This window comes from Haliaeetus albicilla, chromosome 11 (assembly GCF_947461875.1).
Source record: "Haliaeetus albicilla chromosome 11, bHalAlb1.1, whole genome shotgun sequence".
Taxonomy (NCBI): Eukaryota; Metazoa; Chordata; class Aves; order Accipitriformes; family Accipitridae; genus Haliaeetus; species Haliaeetus albicilla.
Window position 1 is genome coordinate 39,151,151 of NC_091493.1, and position 20,555 is coordinate 39,171,705.

The 20,555-nt window shown below is 39.9% G+C and overlaps 1 protein-coding gene across 4 annotated transcripts in view; it reads left to right on the top strand.

The window, feature by feature from the left end:
- Positions 1 to 13,441, top strand: part of PTPRE (protein tyrosine phosphatase receptor type E) — a 118,129-nt gene extending 104,688 nt beyond the window's left edge. For all 4 annotated transcript variants that reach the window (XM_069797217.1, XM_069797215.1, XM_069797216.1 and 1 more), the window contains exons 19-20: positions 2,219 to 2,354; positions 11,460 to 13,441. In XM_069797217.1, the coding sequence (XP_069653318.1) occupies positions 2,219 to 2,354; positions 11,460 to 11,534 (211 nt within the window). In that variant the 3' untranslated portion in view covers positions 11,535 to 13,441. The remainder of the gene's footprint in view (positions 1 to 2,218; positions 2,355 to 11,459) is intronic.
- The last annotated feature ends 7,114 nt before the right edge of the window (positions 13,442 to 20,555 follow it).

Sequence of the window (20,555 nt, forward strand, 5' to 3'; positions counted from 1 at the left end):
TTCATTTTTTCTGACTATTTACAAACAGTTTAAGGAGCTGCTAAACAAGATAATTCTTAACTAGAATCGAGACATAACCCTAAATAGTTTAGAAGGGTTTTCCTAACTGAGTTGCCAACAGAACTGAAAGCCAATCTGTTCTAAATCCTAACTCCCTTCTCTTCCAGCGTGTGTCTGCAGCTGCCTTCTGTTTAGTTCGTGGCTACCCACGCTTTTTCTCTCTTCACTATCTCCTCCTTTCCATGCTCTAATAAACTATGCAAGGCTGATGTGTTATTTAGAGATACCGTACTTCTGTCTTTTGCCCAGTCTTTGCCCATTCTGCGTGTCCTTTGCCCCTGAACTTTCTGTCTCAAGAAATGAAGTTTGAGTTAAATTTAAAAGTTACCTTTCTTAACTTTTTTTTTTTTTGAGGGAATTGCAGAAAGAGAAGCAAGTATGCAAAGAGTAGTGCTGTGTTCCCATGAGACAATACATATTTTCTCCTGCATTTCAAACGCAGTTTAGTTTTCCATGCATCCATACTAAAAATTCTTAAATTAATTAAAAAACCCCAACTTGTATGGGCTTTAAGGATTTGCTAAAAGCTTGTTTTCAGAAGAAAAAAGGAGAGTGAGCCTAGCACAAGCATTAAAAATGGAGTGCAAAGCAGTGCATATCTCCCTCTTCCTAGGCATAAATGAATAAGCAACGTGTGTGATGATGTGTGTGTACAGGTTTACTTTACGTCTTCACGTCCTCATCTTTTGATAGTTGTAGACCTATGCCAAAATGCATCACTCATGGGTTACTCTAGAAACCACAGATGGCTACTAGAGATTAACTAATTACAAATAAATCTGAACCCTTTTCGATTTTGTATTTGTCTTTAATCTGATAAAAGTAATTGTCTAAAGGGAATGACACCTCTAATACCTTGTACCTGTTCATTTTTCCTCCAACGAGACTTTTAATGTATCCAGTCGAGGATACACGCATCTGAACTTTATCTTTTCATAAGGCTTGTGCTTATCAGATTTCTGTTGCATTTGATAGAAATAAGGTAGAAGCAATGACAGGTGATTACAATTCACCTACTTTCGGTTAAAACCCATGAAAATTTTTAATTTAATAAATTTTGTGTTCATCCTTATTCAGCAATCAGTGAACCTTCCACTCCATCTTAGCACTGACTGCCAATATCCCAATCCCGTCCAGGTTTTAGTAACTATTCCCTGTCAAAGCTATTGGCTTTCAAGTGTACAACCACTGTTTTGGTGTCAAGTAGTTCCTTATTAGTGCAATTGGGCGAGAGAAAGAAATCTCTTTTTATTTTTATTTTTTCCTAGAGTTAAGCATAATAAATCAGATAATAATTACTGAAATATTTTTTGGTTCCACAGAATTGTGACCTGAAACAGATGTAAGGACAAAATACTGAGTCAAACATACTGAAACAAAAGAAACCACAGTTACTTTGGAGTACATTAGGTTGCTTATTGTAGTCAAGACAGAGGCAGAACAGTTGATTTTAGTTTCTTGTCTGTACTATAGCCTCATATGTAGTCTTGCTTTAGTTTGTCCTTATATTAATACATGTGTTTAAGATCCTAAGAGGCATTAAAATCATTACAGTTGGATAGGACATTTTCCATCAAACTGCTTTGGAGGAGGAGGAGTAATAATAATAATAATAATAATAATAATAATAATAATAATGCTTTTGTATCTGTCCACCATGCAGAGGTATAAATCACAACCTAATAGAAAAATGTGGGTTTGGTCGCACAGTGCTTCTTTGCATTATAACCAAGTTTTGCAACTGAAAGTCTAAAGATTGTGTTCTCCTCCATCAAGATTAAAACACAAAGCAGAGTGTGGGAGCACCGAAAGTTGTCTTTGTTGAAAGCGAATGCAGATTTGAGTAAGCAGCTTTGCCAGTTCATTATTTGAGTCCCAGGCTTTGGCTGAGGGGGTCCACGTGCTGCCGCAGCCAGCTCAGGATCTCCTGCTTGTGTACAGAAGCTGTCGCTAACGAGCCTTTATTCGTTCCAGCCTGGCTCTGAGTTAATTTCCATTAATTCTGGCTCCCTTCTAGCATAGCTGAGGTGACAAAATAAGCAAAAAAAAAATTAGTAGAAGTTGGCTAATAGTAGTATTTGGCTATTCTATATCACTATTATTTCTCTTCTAACATTTTTATCCTACTGTATGGTAAGCAAATGTGTTTACGTTGCAGTGCTGGCGCTGGAAGAACAGGTACCTTCATAGCACTCAGCAATATTCTGGAACGAGTGAAGGCTGAAGGGCTCTTAGATGTATTTCAAGCTGTGAAGAGCTTAAGACTGCAAAGGCCCCATATGGTGCAAACACTGGTATGATATTTAACAATCTGGATCTTTGTCAAAGAATGTATGTTTGTAAATATTCTGTGGGAGGAGAACAAAGGATTTTTTTTGCAGGTTGAAATAAATTATGTATCATTGCTATATATGTACAAGGTATTATCAGAAATCTGTATTTTTACAGAATTTTTTTTTAATAGCATTTCTAAAAATACAACTTGGTTAAACATTCTGCATCTTTTAGGAACTGGAGGCAGGTAAACCAAAATCTTCTGAGTGTTGCAGATGATAAAACATATGAAGTAAATGCCTTTGAAGCTGTGTATCAGTTGTTCTTTCTAACCTTAAAATGTCTGCGCTTAAACTGGCTTGCAGTTAGTCACTGAAAGGGAGAAATGTCTTTGACTTCTTTATGGTCACCTACAAGTAATATGTGAAGCTTGGTCCAGACACTTCTCCCTATTGAATAAGGTTTTTTTGAGACTTATGTTTTTGGAACATATATAAAAATGCTGGTATTTTGTATTTTGATAGCAGCTTCCATCCGGTAATTTGAAACTTCTTTAGAAACAATTATCTCAAAACACCTTTTTTAGGTAGGTGTTTTGTCCACACTACAGATAGGAAGAAAGGGGTTAAAGAAGTAGAATTGGATTGTCCAGAGTTATGCTGAGACAGGGATGAAATATTTCTTTTGGGGTTCTGGCTCTGTGATTTAATAATGTTAGTTAAGGGTATAATTGCCACAGATATTCCCAGCTGAGCCTGCAGAAAGGCTTCTGCTAAACTCTGCTTTCCAGCATGAGTGAATTCAGATGCCAATTCCATTTATTATCAGTGTTGTTACAGATTTTGTAATCCAGCAAATCGTGTCAAAGGCGTTTCAGCATGCCTAGAAGATCAGGATGTTGTCGTGGGGGGGGAAATGAGAGAGACATGAGTTCGGATTGCTTAAAGCATCGCCTCCAATTGTATTAGCAATAGGAAACTGATTTAATAGGAATTTATATAGAACTGCGACTTCACAGAATTCAATGACAAGGTTCACTCTATTACTTAGTACATGGATGAAATGCACTCAGGAAAATGAAGTTAAAATCAGACTAAACTTAGGTATATAGAGACCGTATAGGGTAAAAGGAAATATTACAAAGAAAAATCGAGTTAGAATTAATTTCTTGCGATTTGTGCAAAGGTCGGGAATGTGGAAAAGTAGGGGAGACCCTCCCGTTGAGTCACGAGGTTCGGAGAAGACCCCCTTGCTTTCTAAACTCCTGTCGGAGTCTAGGTGCGGCTGGATCGACTCCTAGTCCCAGACTTGGGCAACGGTTTATATCTAAAGGGATTATGAGTATGATAGCAGCCTAAAATTTATTCAGAGTTGAATGGAATTCACGACAGTAACTTAAGTATAAATTTGAAAGTAGTAACTTATAATACACTTGCTATAATATGCTTATCGTAGCCTATTCAGGTTAGTACACTGAGAGATACACAAACAAGAGAGTAAGAGAGGTCTACCTGTTAAAAATTCCCCTCGATGTCAGTGAAAAGGTTCACGTCAAATGGTTCGGCATCTTTCTCAACGGGCGGAGGGCCGAGCCTCAAGGAGCGGAGAGAATCAGCCCAGGCCGTGTCGGCTTTCGGCGGCAGACCTCCGATTTTCTCAAACCGTCCGGTTTGGGAGCTCCGAGAGGCGTCCTGCTCGGAGGGAGGTGCTGGTCGCAGCCCGCTGCGGTCCGGGAGAGCTCAAAGGGCCTCGCTCAGCACCGCTGCTTATAGGTTCAGGAGATGATTGACCTTAGTCATCAGCAAACCGCTGGCACCCCAGCGGCGCTGGAAAATTCCGAGGCTGCCTGCGAAGAACGTGAGACGCAGACACGGGATGCTCCGAGATGGCCAGGGGAGGGCTGTAACGTCTCAAGGTTGTTATGAGAACGGGCTGCGGGTGGTGATGAGAACCGGCTATCGCCGTCCCGTCCCCCGCCTCCGCCGGGCAGCAGGAGTCCTTGAGACGCGCGGCGTATCTCCCTGCCTCGGCTGGGTCGGAGCTCCTGGCACGGCCAAGGGTCGCTGGACCGCCCCACTCCTTGCACTTATGCTAAGGGCTAGCGAGCCGTCCCGAGTTCCTAAATCAGCCTGGAAAGGGGGAAGAAATGCACCACCGCATTCCACCCCTGACAAAAGTCAATCCATCTCCCTCTCACGGAGTGGCGGGGTGGTCGCCTCTTGCCTCCGTGACTATAAACAGATCAATGCCGTGTTCCAATTGTAATTTGAGGGAAATTTTTTGTAGGTTTGCTTAATTCTAAATGATTGATAGATATAATTAAGCAATCTTATATATGTGAGGAGGTTTCTGTGACAGTGATGTTTGTCTGGCTGTCCTCCACATTCTAATATATAGAACAAAGTTTAACAACAATCATAATATAACAGAAATGAGTAGAATTATCACAGGCTGTAACGTTCGATTGAAAGTTCTTGTTGTTGTCAGTTACCTTCCGAATAAGTTATCCCACCAGTGTTGTTCTCTATGTCTCTTCACTCTTTCCAGGGTATGGTGTATGTTTTCTGCATCATGATGGACAGTCATTAGGGGTTTTTTTGTCCATTGTCTCAAATTCGTGTTAGCAATTGATTCAGGTCATCCCGTTGTAGCAGTTTTCTCACCAATGTAAGATTCATTCCAATGGGGGTAGGCCGTAAGTCATGGTAAGCTGTGTAGTTTGATTGTAGCAATTAAGTCGTGACAAGAGCTGAGTAGTTAAAATCGCATCCTACAATTTTCATAAAATTACAAACACAGATATTTGAGTGATTACATATCTCCACGGTGGTATTGTCTATAAGTATAGAATCACAAAGGGTTCTCATACAAACGCATCTGTTTCCAACATACATAAGTACAGTTTCAGGAGTTTCATCAGGATGTATTTCAAAATGACAAACATTTTGTTCAGTGTCAAGACAAACGTCTTGAGCCTTAATGGTATTACTTTCGCAAATGAATCCCTGGTATTCCCGTACAACGCATGCATCTATATCAATAGTTTGCCATTTGTTTTCTTTTCATAGGGCCCATGGTCTATGTTTCATTGGATAGAGTATAGTTCCAGGGTGATTTGATCCCAGCGCAATGATTAGGTATATGGTGTATACCAAAGCATTGCGTGTTGTCAAAACAAAAGCTGTGGCTTTACTGGTGGTATGGTCATAAGTGAAATTGCTTAGATGCCAGTATTATGAATGTGAGGAGACAGTTTGAGGGGGGGGCTGTGTCGGTAAATTTGGTTGTTTGATTTCAATCCTGAATTGAAGGTCTAGGTCAGAATGAGAGTTGAAGTCTGTCCACAAACACATTATATGTGCTGAATGAGATACAGTAAAAATATACCAACATACATGTTTAAAAGCACAGGTATGTATGCTGTGTCTTCCCTTGGTGTAGTTTACAATAATGTATAAAGCTGATACCATAGATCTAGTGTGATTTTCAATTCAGCATCCTCTTGAAATGGTATCTCCCTTAGCTCTTTTTAAAGATGGAATTTGTTGATTTTCATTTTTTCCTTTAATCATCCATTCTGCCCACAAAAGATGTTGTTAGAATCATAGAATTGTTTGGGTTGGAAAAGACCTTAAGATCATCGAGTCCAACCGTCAACCCAACACCCCCATCCCCTCATCCAAATCATGGATAAAGATATTAAACAGAACTGGCCCCAGTACTGAGCCCTGAGGAACACCACTTGTGACCCGCCACCAACTGGATTTAACTCCATTCACCACAACCCTCTGGGCCCGTCCATCCAGCCAGGTTTGCCTTATTTTCTGGTGTCATTCCAATGCTTCCATTATAATTTAGTAGGGCATGGTCCTGAGGGTCTCGTGTCTGGACCAAAGGGATTATACTTATCCTAATTAAGAGAAAAACTGAGAGCAAACTGGGGATAAACTGCCATAGTTGTTGCTGTCCATACAGATCCATTTTCTCCTGAAAAAGAAAAGAAAGAAAAGTTTCGGTGGGGAAGGCCGAACGGGTTACCCCTTTATGATGAATTTGGAAATTTTCCTGTGTCCTTCAGTCATTTGCATTTCATCTGCTACTCCTCCCAGGTATGCACACCATTCCCTGATGGTGGTTTTTGGTGCAATTCCTTCTGGGAGAGCAGTTCCTTATAGGATTGTATCTAGCAGATTAAATGGCCTTCTAGTCTGAACAGGTTGTCCCTGATGCATTTTCTCAACTCGTTTAACTGCTCAGGTTAGAGACAAAAGTCCTTTTTCCCACTCAGAGTGTCTCCGCTCCGTTTCTTTAAATGCAGTTGAGCTAAACAGTAAAGGTCTCTTGGGTCCGTTAGGGCCAGTTTGAAACAGATTACAATAAGTACCATGTTCTGCAAAACCCCGTTCTGCTATAACAGGATCGTGGGGGTGAATCGGTCCCAGTGATTGGTACGTTTTTAATTCCTGTATTAAGGTTTCAGCTGCTTCTTCATGTTCTGAGTTCCATTGCCATGGTTTTCCCTTTTGTAAAAGTGAGTAAAGTGGGCAAGCAATGATAGAAAATCGAGGTACATGTTTTTTCCAGTACCCTAAAGTACCCGTGAGTTGTAGTTCTTCCCTAGCTTGGGGCATTTGTAACTGTTCTATTTTATTTTACTTAGGGTGTCTGGTGGAATCGCTGCACTACGTGCAATCCACCAAGTACCTAAAAATTTTACCTCTCTGCCTGGTCTTTGACATTTCTCAGGTGGGATCTCAACCTCTGCTCTGTGTGGTGGCTGTCGCCCTGCTGCTGCTGCTTCCCCAGTGTCTCAGGGGAAGTACCCCTGGTTAGAATATCATCTACATATTGGTATAGTCCCACATCCAGGGGGAGTGACGCCTTTTGTAAAAGTTCTGCAAGCGCAGCATCAGCGATTGCGGGAGAATGTTTATATCCCTGGGGGAGCCTGTTAAAAGTGTATTGTACACCTTCCAAAGTGAAAGCAAATTTCTCTTTGTCTTTTCCCTGCAAGAGGACCATGAAGAACAATGTCGTTCACATCCGATGTCGTCATCCAGGGGTGTGTAGCTGCTTGCGAAGTAGCTGTTAGGTTTGCAAGGTTTGCTACAGCAGCTGCTAGCGGGGCTGTACTGGCATTCAAGCGCCGATAATCAATTGTTAAATGCCTTACGGACTGGCCAGAAGAGTGAATTCTATGGGGAATGAGTTCTAGAAATGATTTGTCTTTTCTCTAAATCTGTTATTACCTCTGAAATTCCGTTCTGTGCCGCAGCAGAAATCGGGTATTGCGGCACATTAGCAATCTTACCATCGGGAAGCGCAGGGGCTGTGCAGAATCCTGGTTTTTGTCAGGGTTGGGGTTTGAAGGGAACGACCACACGCTACTCCGGCAAGTGCCAGGCTCGGCCGTTCAAAACATCAAAGCCTAAAATACTTTCTTTGTGAGTCTTGATAGCAAAGCGAGTAGATAACACAGGCTTCTCGCCCGGGAGCCATAAATTTACTTCTGTGGTTTGGCACAGAACACTTGCTCCGTTTACTCCAGTGATTTTAACTCTTTGCTGTCTGGGTCGTACACCCAGCTTCTCAGCATCATGTTGTGTTAAGATTGAAATTTGTGCTCCCGTATCTATTAGGAATGTCACTAATTGTTGTCGAGGACCAATTGGAATCAAAATGTATGGGCCATTGTTATAAATCCATTGATAAGATTCCACTTGCCGGACCGACAGACCCAGTCGTCGTCCGGGTGCTACTAGTTTTTTGTTTCCGAACCTTTGGGATCAAAAGGGGTATTACTCCCTCTTGGAGGAGGAGTCGGTGTCTGAGTGTTCGGAGCATTTCCTTTCTGAGTGTCGTCCTTACGTTTCTGAAACGCACGAATTAGACTCTGAATAGCACTGGCACTTTGTCTTTGAACTGCAATTCTAGGGATACCTAGTGACAATGCTTGATTGTATAACTCTCTCCATCTCTGAGTTCTGGATTGATGATCAGTGGGTTCCTGTACTGGGGGGTTATCTTGGATTGATTGTTTAGGTTGCCTAACATTACGACTTGTCTTTTTGGTTTCATCAGATAGATTATCCCACCCCATTTTGCGCCCCTGATTTATGATGTCGTGCATCAGTGTAGCCCAGGTAGGGAGATTTCTTTGCACTAGGGCCTCTTCCTTGTTGTCAGCGGCTTCTTTTATGGCCAAAAGGGGATTAAAGTCTGCGTCTCTTCTGATTTCATCTCTTTTTACAATGAGGTAGGGTTTTGGCATAGCAGGATCTCCCTTAATTAGAGGCTTTAGCATGTCAGGATCCACAGCTGCTGATATGGGAACATTAAGAGGGGCACATTCGTTCATGGCCTGGATAGCGGCAGCTTTTGTAATAGCTGTAGAGAGCTCGTTCAAGGATTTGATGGGTATTAATAGAGGCTCTCCTCCCTCTAAGACATCTTTTCCACCAGTCCAGTATGCCACTCTACTTGTTATCGAGTAGGGATCTTTTGGGGGTGCGGGTCCAGCATTTAAAAAGACACCAGGGCCCCCAAATCCATTGGCTTCATCCCCATTAAGGAAGATTCTGTCTCCCCCGGTTAGACGCACTCGCCGTATATATTCAGTTTCAGTTTCGCCTGGCTTATGGCCGTAGCGTTCTTGTAAATTGGCCATTTGAATTGGATCGAATGGGGGTTTTTTTCGGGTACAATCTCCTGCTGCACCCGGAGGTCCAGCGGTGTTGTCTGTTTTTATGATGGCCCTGCCCTCATATTCAGGGGAATTTAAAGGAAATGGAGGATATGGAGGATTAATTTGGTTTGCATAGTTATCATCAGGGTCACCCCATATGTTTCCATCCCATTCTTCAGGGGATACAATCAGTTTTCTAATTTGCACGATGTCAAGGGGACGGGGAGCTTGCATAAGCATCTTTTCAACCCTTTCCTCTAACTTCTGTTTTTTCTCTTTTTCTTCCTGCAACTGTTTCTGCAGCTGCTCAATTTTCAAGGATAGTATTAATTCAGCTGCTTTTCTGCCTTCCATTTCTTCCTTTAGGTCCTTTTCTCTTTTAATGCTATTCTTCCTAAACTGACAAGCGGCTTCTAAGCAGGTGCCTAACATTTGGCAAATAATTCTGTTTTCTTTTCCACCATTCCCATTGCCCCTGGCTGACTTTAGTTGTTTTTCCACGGACTTCCAATCATGCCAGTTATCACGAGCCCATTCCTCAGAAAATTTGGGACTCAGACTAATTCCATGTTTTAGTAAGTAATCAGTGATGCTACTTGCCATCCTGCCAACTACGCCAATTTGTCGTGGGGGGCGGGAATGAGAGAGGAGTTCGGATCGCTTAAAGAATTGCCTCCAATTGTATTAGCAATAGGAAACTAATTTAATAGGAATTTATACAGAAGTGCAACTTCACAGAATTTGATGGCAAGGTTCACCCTGTTACTTAGTACATGGATGAAATGCACTCAGGAAAATGAAGTTAAAATCAGACTAAACTTAGGTATATAGAGACCAAAACATAATAGGGTAAAAGGAAATATTACAAAGAAAAATCGAGTTAGAATTAATTTCTTGCGATTTGTGCAAAGGTCGGGAATGTGGAAAAGTAGGGGAGACCCTCCCGTTGAGTCACGAGGTTCGGAGAAGACCCCCTTGCTTTCTAAACTCCTGTCGGAGTCTAGGTGCGGCTGGATCGACTCCTAGTCCCAGACTTGGGCAACGGTTTATATCTAAAGGGATTATGAGTATGATAGCAGCCTAAAATTTATTCAGAGTTGAATGGAATTCACGACAGTAACTTAAGTATAAATTTGAAAGTAGTAACTTATAATACACTTGCTATAATATGCTTATCGTAGCCTATTCAGGTTAGTACACTGAGAGATACACAAACAAGAGAGTAAGAGAGGTCTACCTGTTAAAAATTCCCCTCGATGTCAGTGAAAAGGTTCACGTCAAATGGTTCGGCATCTTTCTCAACGGGCGGAGGGCCGAGCCTCAAGGAGCGGAGAGAATCAGCCCAGGCCGTGTCGGCTTTCGGCGGCAGACCTCCGATTTTCTCAAACCGTCCGGTTTGGGAGCTCCGAGAGGCGTCCTGCTCGGAGGGAGGTGCTGGTCGCAGCCCGCTGCGGTCCGGGAGAGCTCAAAGGGCCTCGCTCAGCACCGCTGCTTATAGGTTCAGGAGATGATTGACCTTAGTCATCAGCAAACCGCTGGCACCCCAGCGGCGCTGGAAAATTCCGAGGCTGCCTGCGAAGAACGTGAGACGCAGACACGGGATGCTCCGAGATGGCCAGGGGAGGGCTGTAACGTCTCAAGGTTGTTATGAGAACGGGCTGCGGGTGGTGATGAGAACCGGCTATCGCCGTCCCGTCCCCCGCCTCCGCCGGGCAGCAGGAGTCCTTGAGACGCGCGGCGTATCTCCCTGCCTCGGCTGGGTCGGAGCTCCTGGCACGGCCAAGGGTCGCTGGACCGCCCCACTCCTTGCACTTATGCTAAGGGCTAGCGAGCCGTCCCGAGTTCCTAAATCAGCCTGGAAAGGGGGAAGAAATGCACCACCGCAGATGTGTCCCATCTGTAGGACGCAGAGGGCTCGCTCGCAGGCTAACGTAGGCAGAAAAATGAACGTAGAGGTTTTTTCATGTTCTATACGTTTGGAGTTACATTGTCAGGAGTTACATGGTCGTGTAGTTTCTGCCGCAAAGCTCCGAAGATGGAGCCCACAGTTAAACAGCCAGGCTCCCCGGGCATGCACAGGGGGAGTTACTTGCTGTAGCGTGAGCCAGGTAACAGCCAGGTGCGATAATCTGCTTCATTTAAATGAGAAGACAGGTCTAAGAAGTGATTCGTTTTAAGAACTATCACCTAGAAAGTTTAAAGAAATCAGTTTACCTGAAGAGCAACAATCAGCCTGTATTTGACAAAAGAGCGAGGTACCATTGCTTTTATTTGAAAAAATAAGCTCCTAAATAAAAATCAGAACAGACTAGTCCTCATCTACCGGTCCAAGTTACAATGTGTTGCGTTTAACAGTATGATTTGCATAAGTATGATTTTGTCAGTGTAATTGTATGATGCAACCAAAGCATGTTTTGATACCTTTTTCATTGTTTTTCAGGAACAATATGAATTCTGCTACAGAGTGGTACAAGATTTCATCGACATATTTTCTGATTATGCTAATTTCAAATGAAAATTCCTGCCTTATTTTTTAATTTGTCTGTATAAATAGTTGTATATTCTGTTAATTTATTCCATGTCATTTTGATTGTTGACTTTACTGTAAATATGACCTTGTGTTTGCTCTAAAAGTTGCGTTTGCTGTATAAAGTTATTTCTTAAATATAAATATCTTCTAAAGCAAAGTATAATGTTCATATACAGTATATCACTATAAGACGGTATAGAAATCTTTATTCTAAATAACAGTAAATTAATTCTTGAGGGCCTATTTCTTTGAATTTTTCCACTTATAAATATTTATCAAAAATGTTATCTCCCAATTCTTGGAACTTTACGCAGGCGATTTACATTTCATACTAAAAAAAAAAGTGAATTGTGGTACATAAGTTTAAACTAAACATGTTTTCACCATAAACCTTTCTTCACTATGAAAATAGATGTTTATTTGGGGACACATTCTGATAACCTGCTCCTGCTTGCTTGTAATTTATTTCACAAATAGTCTCACTGAAGGCAAAGAGACTGTTCGAGTGAAGTGCTATTAATGATGAAGGTATCAGAATGTGGCCCTTCATGTGTAATAATGTACAGTCCAACTGAAAAATATAACTGCTTTTAAAGTCTGTTTTTAAGAACCTCCCGGTTGATGGCAGTTCTATTTTGAGTCTTACTGTCAATAAGATATAATCAGTATAAATACAGATGTGAATGTTTGATTTAATATAGCTTTCAAAGTCCATTTATTTTGTTCTTTCCTAAATATTACACCAGCTTAAATCAATTTAGAAAGACAATAATGTGAGTTTACCACTATTTTGAGAATATTTTGCATATCGGAAGAGTATATTTTGCAGCACCTGAACTTGTCTACTTGAAGAGGCTTTACAGCCATTGTCAGAAATGGATTTAAAGCTTCTCTATATACGTGCATAATTTTCCACTTCTTTGAGAAAAGGCAAGAGAGATGAACTCCTATTCTTTGATTCGACTCCACAGAATAATTAACAGTATTTGCTAAAATTTTGAAAAAAAACCAAAAAAAAAACATTTTACTAACAGTGTAATGCTAGCAACATGAAGTGTTGTAGCAAAAAGCTCCTCTGGGTTCTTACCCTCCCATATATATTATAAAAAAAGGAATGATTCCTTTATCTAAAAGGGGTATATGATTGTGTACATAGATATATTTTTAATGAAAGTACTACTGATAATACGATTGGTGAAATAAAGTTTAAAAGTCTTTATCATAGCCCTGAACAGGCTATGCTTGGGGTTAGAAAATCCAAAAACCACAGGGCATCCGAATGTTGAATAATTAAAAAGTATATCTTTTCCACTCTTTAAAATGCATATATGAATTAATGAGCACAAAGTATGCGAATATGTACTTTAATTACATAACTAATATGCAATAGTTCTGTCTTGTCCAGTTGGCTGGGTTTTTTCAATGCAAACATAAAAGCCTTATTTAAAATAAGCAATTTACACTGATCATTTCACTATTGTTCTTGCACTGTTTTATCCCATGACCATTTTTCATTTCCGATAGCAAATAGCATTATGCTTTGTAACAATGCAAGGGAACAGGAAGGTGTTCGTACCTCTCCTTTCATTTCATACTGAATGCAAAAGGTGCAGTTTAGAAATTCCTAAGCACACTGTTCTGAACACTGCCATTTACTGCTTCTCGTCTTCCCATCGATGCACTTCTGTATTTATTTGTACAGTAAATTATGCACTTAAAAAAGATTGTTTAAAGACTAAACCTTTGCTGTGAGCTGCTATGAGAAGATACACTCAAGCCGCAGAAAGTGTCGAGTAACGAAAATGAATGCTAAGTAAGTTTACATTACTACTGCATGCTGAAATTTTATCAGATTTTAAAAAGCCATCAAATAAATTCAGTATGGAAACCAATACAGTGGGGTTTTCAGTATGATCATTTGTAGCACAGGGAGACTCAGAGAGGTTAAATGATGATAGAAAATAATGCAAAGAAATTCCCACCGTTTTCCAAAGCCCCACGTTTTAGGGTCCCGGTTAGATCCCAGGGTCAGGATCTTTAGCCTACATTTGAAAAATAATTTGTCTGTTGGGCAGCCTTTTGGGTCCCTTAAATAAAAGCTTGGATTAAGAGTGGCCTCGCAAAGCAAACCTGCTCCGTGCAGTGGCAACGCGGTGTGCTGTTAGCGGGGGGACACGGCCCCCCGGCAGCGGCAGGAGCTGCAGCAGAACTCGGGCTGCCCCATGGGGTTTACTACAGGGGATAGTTCCGCGGGGCACAGGCAGCTCTTCGTAGTTACAGCAAGTAGTGGGATGGAGTAACGCTGAAATGTCAAATACTAAGTGGGTACTCGGATTTTAGTTGCTAACTGTACTAAGAGACCTAGGAGGAAACAGAAATACTTATATTTCAGAAGTCACAAATATAGCTACATAATGACTTTTTTTTATAATTTGAAAAGCTTGCTTTCCAGTTCTTGTGTTTAGTCAAGAGACTGCTCATTGCAGCAGCCTAGTAACTGGGGAGCTGTACCTTGATATAGATATATATGAATTTTCTTTTCGATTTCCCTATGTTGCATGGAGTTACTTTAAAATGCCAAATAGTTGATTAGAAGTTGTACATTCTGATCTGTATGTGGTTTTGGTCACTATGTGACTCGACTGTCTGTTTTCACGTGTTAAGAGAAGTTCCAGTTCACCTAAGCATTTAAGCATTCGCTTTACGACATCTCTATTCCGCAAAACATTTAAGTACCATAGGTTCTTTGTTCCTGAAGCAATCCCTTAAGTGCTTTGCTGAATTGGGCCTTAATGAAGAATGCATACTGTAATTACCAGTGTTTTTTAGGGTATTTTTACGTATCAGTTTTTTAAACTTTTAAAATGAGCCTGACCACCTGTGTTCAGTATTTTGAAATGGTTTTCATTTCCCTCGTACCATTTTTAATGTAAAGTTATTGAAACTTTTCTGTATAACCAAATTGTATTTAATTTGTCAAATCTTTATAATATATGTATGTATTATACAGTTTCAGCTATTATTATTTTCTTTTATTACATTTATAATTTGATCTTGCTGTGTTTTTAATGCCGGTGAATGTTGCTGAATTATTTGTATATGCAAATTGCAAGATCTAATACATTCTGATGCAAGAACAAAGCTTCGTTTTTATTCTCAAACTGTATTACTTCCTTTAAATCTTTTAATTTCATTCCTGCACTGTGCGTTCATTTGAATTAAGTATTCTAAAAGAGTTGAAATCCATTATCTAGATAAATAATTTTTCAGTACTTATCTGCAGCTATTTGGGAGTAATATTCTGGTTCATGTCGGAACTGAAGCATTGTGCATATAAAGCGCATATAAACTCATGCTAGGAGTTGAAAGGCCGGGTCTTCCCAAGCTGTATTAATAAGTAAGTCCTGACAATGCAGAGCTTTGACACGACTCGTAAGGGAAGGCTGCAGTGGGACGGGTATAAATGTGATGATGCAAAGCCTGACCCTGCAGTACCTCAACGACTGCTGTCCCTCCGGTATATTCGTACAGCACCTAGCGCCGTGGCTCTCTCTGCTCGAGCCCTTCCAGCCCTCCCGTCCAGCAAAGCGTCGGCGCGGGGCAGAGCTGCAGGAACTGGGGGTCGTGCTCCCCTCGAGAGAGGCGGGGAGGAGCGGGGGAGCCCAGCGCCCTGCTGCATCGCAGGCTGCTCGGCGGGGCGCAGGAGCGGGTTTTGGGCTCGGAGGGAGACGGGAGTTCACAAAACGGGAGGGTTAGGGAGAGGGAGAGGGGAGAGAGCTCCCTCGCAGCACACGAAGCCTTTCTGGTTTTTCGTGTGTAGGTTTTAATAGTACTGTGGTACGCTACGGTACCATACCAAGGTAAAAATAGTAGCTTAACTTTCAACTGTGTGTCACCCATCATTAACTGAAAGCCCACTCTAGTTAACAGCAATTTCTTCATTGACTTCAACAGGCTTTATATTGGACCTCATGCCGAAAATAATCAGGATGGCCCGCTGTTGTCATTCTGTAAACCAGGAGTAACCGTGCTGAAAGACTGCAATGCTGATGTCGAGCTAATATCACGGAGATTTGAAAAGATTGAACGTTATTTGTCAAGTATGATTTAATGAAGCGACATTTATGTGTTTGACCCCTTTAGCTCTGTTTCATCGGGTACCCCTGCCACCTGACATTTGGGAGGTGCCTCTTCAGTGTAGGAAATCTTCTGATTATCTTTCCCAAACTTGTTCGGAAGAACTTTCACTTTGCATGTACTTTTTGTGCGCAATTCTAACATCTAAGTGTTTGCAATCGATTGGAAGTCATGCTGCTTTCAACACAAATTGTGAAGCATCCAGGAGTAACTGTAGCAACATGTTTGGCAGTAGTAACTTGAGTGTTGCTTTCTTAAAGACAGCAAGCACATACATCCTGAAGAGATGTCTTTGCTTCATCAAAAAGATAGATTTACTAATCAAGAATTTGCCTGCAGAGTTTTAAATGCAGGGATACACCACACTGAAATACAGAGCCTTGAGGAAATTAGTGTTCAGGAAAATATTGCTGTCTTACTGTGATGCTAAATAGTACCAAGTAATCTTTTTCATTATGTGTAAAAGCTATTAATTTTTTTTAACAATTCCAGATGAGCTGATAAAATATTTTGTGTGATTGGAGCATATACTTTTAGCAGATGTCAAGATGCACAGGTTGTGAGCCCACTGAAAGTTAACTTTGTGTGAGAACAGACAGATGCCTTTGTGTGGTTTCAGAAAATAGAAGAATCTTAATCAGTTATTAATTAATCATTTGTTAATTTAAATACTTATTGATAATCATAATTATTGATAATCGTAATTATTGATTACTACAGATTGCACAATTTCTAGTATAATAAGGTTCTGTCTAGCAGTATAGTAGAATCACCATTTTTAGATTATTCAGGCTAAATAACAGGGATTTCAAGCTACGTGATGAAGAATTACTTTCTTCCTGTGTTCATCTTAGTGTGCTTCTGTTGGTCTGTTTCTGTATTAAAGATCAACAATAAAAAGCACTTTTGTTAACATGCAGCCAGTCATAATGTTTTTATTAACAACAAATCTAAAGTTGTAGAAAGGACTTGGGATCACTTGATCCTCACCTCTGGAAAGCAGCCAACATACAGCTGTTTAGATACTGTATTGATAATAAAGATTTCTTATTTGCCTCTAACATCTCGTAAAAAGAGATTTCAGGGAGAAGGTGACAGTATAATTAAGATCCAATGAGTGGAAGTGTTTTCTTCACAATAGATACCTGCTGTTCTCTACTATGTCCCATTTTAATGACAAATCTGTACCAAATAGAAGAATCACAAGACTTCACTTGGAGAATACAGAAATAATACAACTATACAGAAAGTATGAAACCTCTATCTTTTGCAGTCTTGTTTATATATACAGATTCTTTTTAATTACATGTAGGAACTAAATTTTATCATTGTGCACTTCTCCAGCGATTAATTTTTCTCGGCTCATCTGATGAGACTGTGCACATGGTTTTTTTCCTACTTCTAAACATTACAAAGAAATACCATAAAGACCTTGTGCTTCTTTATTGAAGAAAAATTTTTTGTATTTTACATCTTGTGATGCTGAAGATGGTTGTTTTTAGAAACTCAGCTTTTAGAAAAAACACACTTTCACTGTAAACTGTTCATGAAATGTATTCATTTTAATAGGTTATTTAAACAATATAAGCAAGATGAAAGACATGTTTGTTTAGTATAGGGCATATATGTCAAGCCTGAGCTATTCTTTCCTTAATACAGAAATTGTGCAATGCATCTGAGAATTTTTCAAGTAATTGAACTTCACCATGAATGTTCTTCATCTTAGGTATTAAAGGATTATGTTGTAATTTAGATAGGTTAATAAGATCTTCTTTTATACATTTTCTGTGCTATTTTGCACAGAGTAGAAGAATTACTAATTTATTAATCAAGATGAGACTTTGCCAAGGAAGTTCTTTTCACAAATAATCTTTTTTTTTTCTTTCACCTGTTCACCTTGCATTAGAAATTGTTCCAGCGTTTTCCTGAATGTCACACACAAACTATTTATAAACATTGAACAAAAGATCTGAGTTGTGACTTAGATCAGGGTAGTTGTGTCTACCCAATGCCAGTTGGGTAAACACAAAGAAAGCAAAACTATACTGGTCTGGAAGAGCTTGGGAAGGAATTATTTAGCACAGTTGCAATAGTGTCAGGTTATAAAGCTCAGTTTGTGCTCGTGGTGGCAGTGATCTGATACCAGCAGCCAGGGTGTAGCAGAATAGGCTGCAGGCCGCATTTTTCGTGTTTCAGTACAACAGGCAGTGAGTGAGTGAGCAGCCAGAGGGCTGTCTCTGTCCTGCTCATGGTCCCTGTGAGAGAAGATTATGTTCCTGTCTGCCTGGAATCACCAGTACTGTCTTGGTCTTTATGAAATTTTTTTTTTTTTTTTTTTTTCTTTTACATTACCTTGCTTCAAAATTTTATACAAGTATTTTCTGGTAGAGATTTTTATGGAAACTACGTGGTAGCCTCTGGATAGAGTAAGAGCTGTTTCCAAGGAAGCAGCACATGGAATAGCTTTCCTCCCTTGTTAGAGGACTGCATACTTGAATGGAGGTTGATGTAATTTGAGGAATACGGTGGAGTCTTGCCCCGGCCACAGTAAACAAGTGTACAAATCACTAGCTCTTACACAAATAGCAGATGTGCAAAAGGGCTGAATGAGCAATGCAAAACTCCTCTATGGTCACCTTTAGGATTAAAAGTGATCTCTTGAAGTTAATGGCAAATTTCCTGGAGTGAGAATTTTGTTCCCAGACGAGAGGGTTTTGGTATCCTGAGTTGTCAGTGATACATTTCTTGCTGAGCAGTACACTTACATATTAGGTGACCAGTTCTGTAACTTTGTAATTGGCAAGACTGTTATAGGGACACAGAACAAAGACATGCCCAGTCCCAGATACGGACTACAAAGTATTAATTTACATTTAAAACCTGATAGATTTCACCATGACATTGTGTAGTTTGCTTTCCAGTCATCTCTCATGGCTTTGAAGGCTCTGTGTGAAAACAGCCTATTAGAAAGCTAGTTTTCAAGATGAACTTTGATTTTGTGAAATATAGAAGTTTTTGCGTAAAAATATTAGTGCTTCACATCACATACAGAAGTTTGATCTTTCACCATTTCTTTCCCGTAGTAGTTTGTTATGTTGTGTTTCCTCACTACAGAAAGAGAAATGTATTATTTCAAAATATTTATTAAAGGTGAATAGAAGCCATTTTGGAAACCATATCCCATTTGTTCATAAACTCATGCAGATTCCTCACATATAAAATAATTTGTCAAAATTGGGTTCTGCGTATGAACACAAGCATTCAAAAAAATCTTAGGTGCAATAATGTGTCAGTGTAATAAACCATCATTTTAAGAGAGGAAGTCTATTGCAAAACAGTAAATTTTCAGAGATTCATCATACAATAACTTACTAATATCTGGACTTCGCTTTGCACAGTGTGAATAGCCTGAAATATATATTTTTTTCAGGGCCCAATAAAAATTCATGAATCAAATTGAGAACTCGTCTGTGATGACAATGCAACTGAATTAATGCTAATCACATCTACATTAATACTTTTTTGTTAGAAGTTAGCAGTTCAGTCATCACTTACCAGGTATAATTCTGTCTGAATGTTTTTAGTTTTGGCAATTCTAGAAGCAAGGCTTATTGTGATTGTTTTGCTTGTGCCTCTCTTCCTTTACCTGCTGTGTCTTCTGGACCCACTGGCCGAATTACAGCTCCATCGAGAGGGCACTAGTGTATTCCAAGGTAACTCCATTTTCTAAAAATGGGGGCTGATTGGTGGTGATGGCCTTTCACTAGTACTGAAGTTGCAGCTTGCATTTAGTGCCTTATTTACCTAATACCTATATACCTTACAAAAGCCCTAATCTAGTAAAAGCTTTAACTGGAACTTGTGCTTTCTTAGACTGTCAGTTAAAAAAAAGTAGTAGTACAAATCTGTGAGAAAGAAGCTTCATTCATTCAAGTGCTTCCAAACCACCTGTTCAGAAACTAGAACAAATAACCTTGCATAAGGATCTTCATATGAGGAATTAAGATGCTAATTTTTCTCATTCTCTTTATTTTGTTGTTGTTCTTGTGCTCTTGGCTCGAGACTTCAGCCCCAGTATGCTTTAATGATTTGGGGCCTTTTTGTATTACTGGGTCACCATCTTCCACTGATAAGCCTGATCATTAAGTCCTGAAAAGGCTCACAGATCCGTACTGATGGATCTCAGTGAAGTAGCTTTTTCCTAATTACCTGTTCATTGGTCAAATAAGTAAAAAATGTCTAAAAAAAAATAGCAAGCAGATTCAAGGACAGATTTAAAATAAACTATTTTTCAACACATTTTTGAAAGTTGACAGTTTTACTGTCAACAACATCTATGCAGATATATTTGTCGACTTGTACTCCTAGTAAATTAAATGTTCACAGATAGAAATTAACCTAACAGAAAATTTAAACCTTGAAGAAAATGTCATTTTTTCCCTCCTATAGATCTACTTTTGCAAATATTTGTATATCTACTATTTAAGAGAGCCCTGCTGCTCTTGAAGACAGATTTAAAGGCATGCTTAAAACCTTTATTATAATTTGTGTTTTCCTGTAAGCACTGCTGTGCTTGCAGAGACATTTATCACAAAGGATGTGACAGGATTCTGTGCGGTAAGTGCGCTAATAAACCACTGTATGTCATGCTAGAATATACAATTATTGGCATACCACAGATTTTTTTTTTTTTTTAAATCACCGAAGCCCTTGTCAACATGCCAATGCCCATGTAACGATAGCAGCAAAATTGCTCTTTTGCTGTCCAGCTCAGTTTGATCAGATATGGGCTTGTAGAGACTTTAATGAATTAAAGAGTTTTACTGGTATAAACTGTTTGGTTTAGATAATTGTTCAGGTATAACTGCA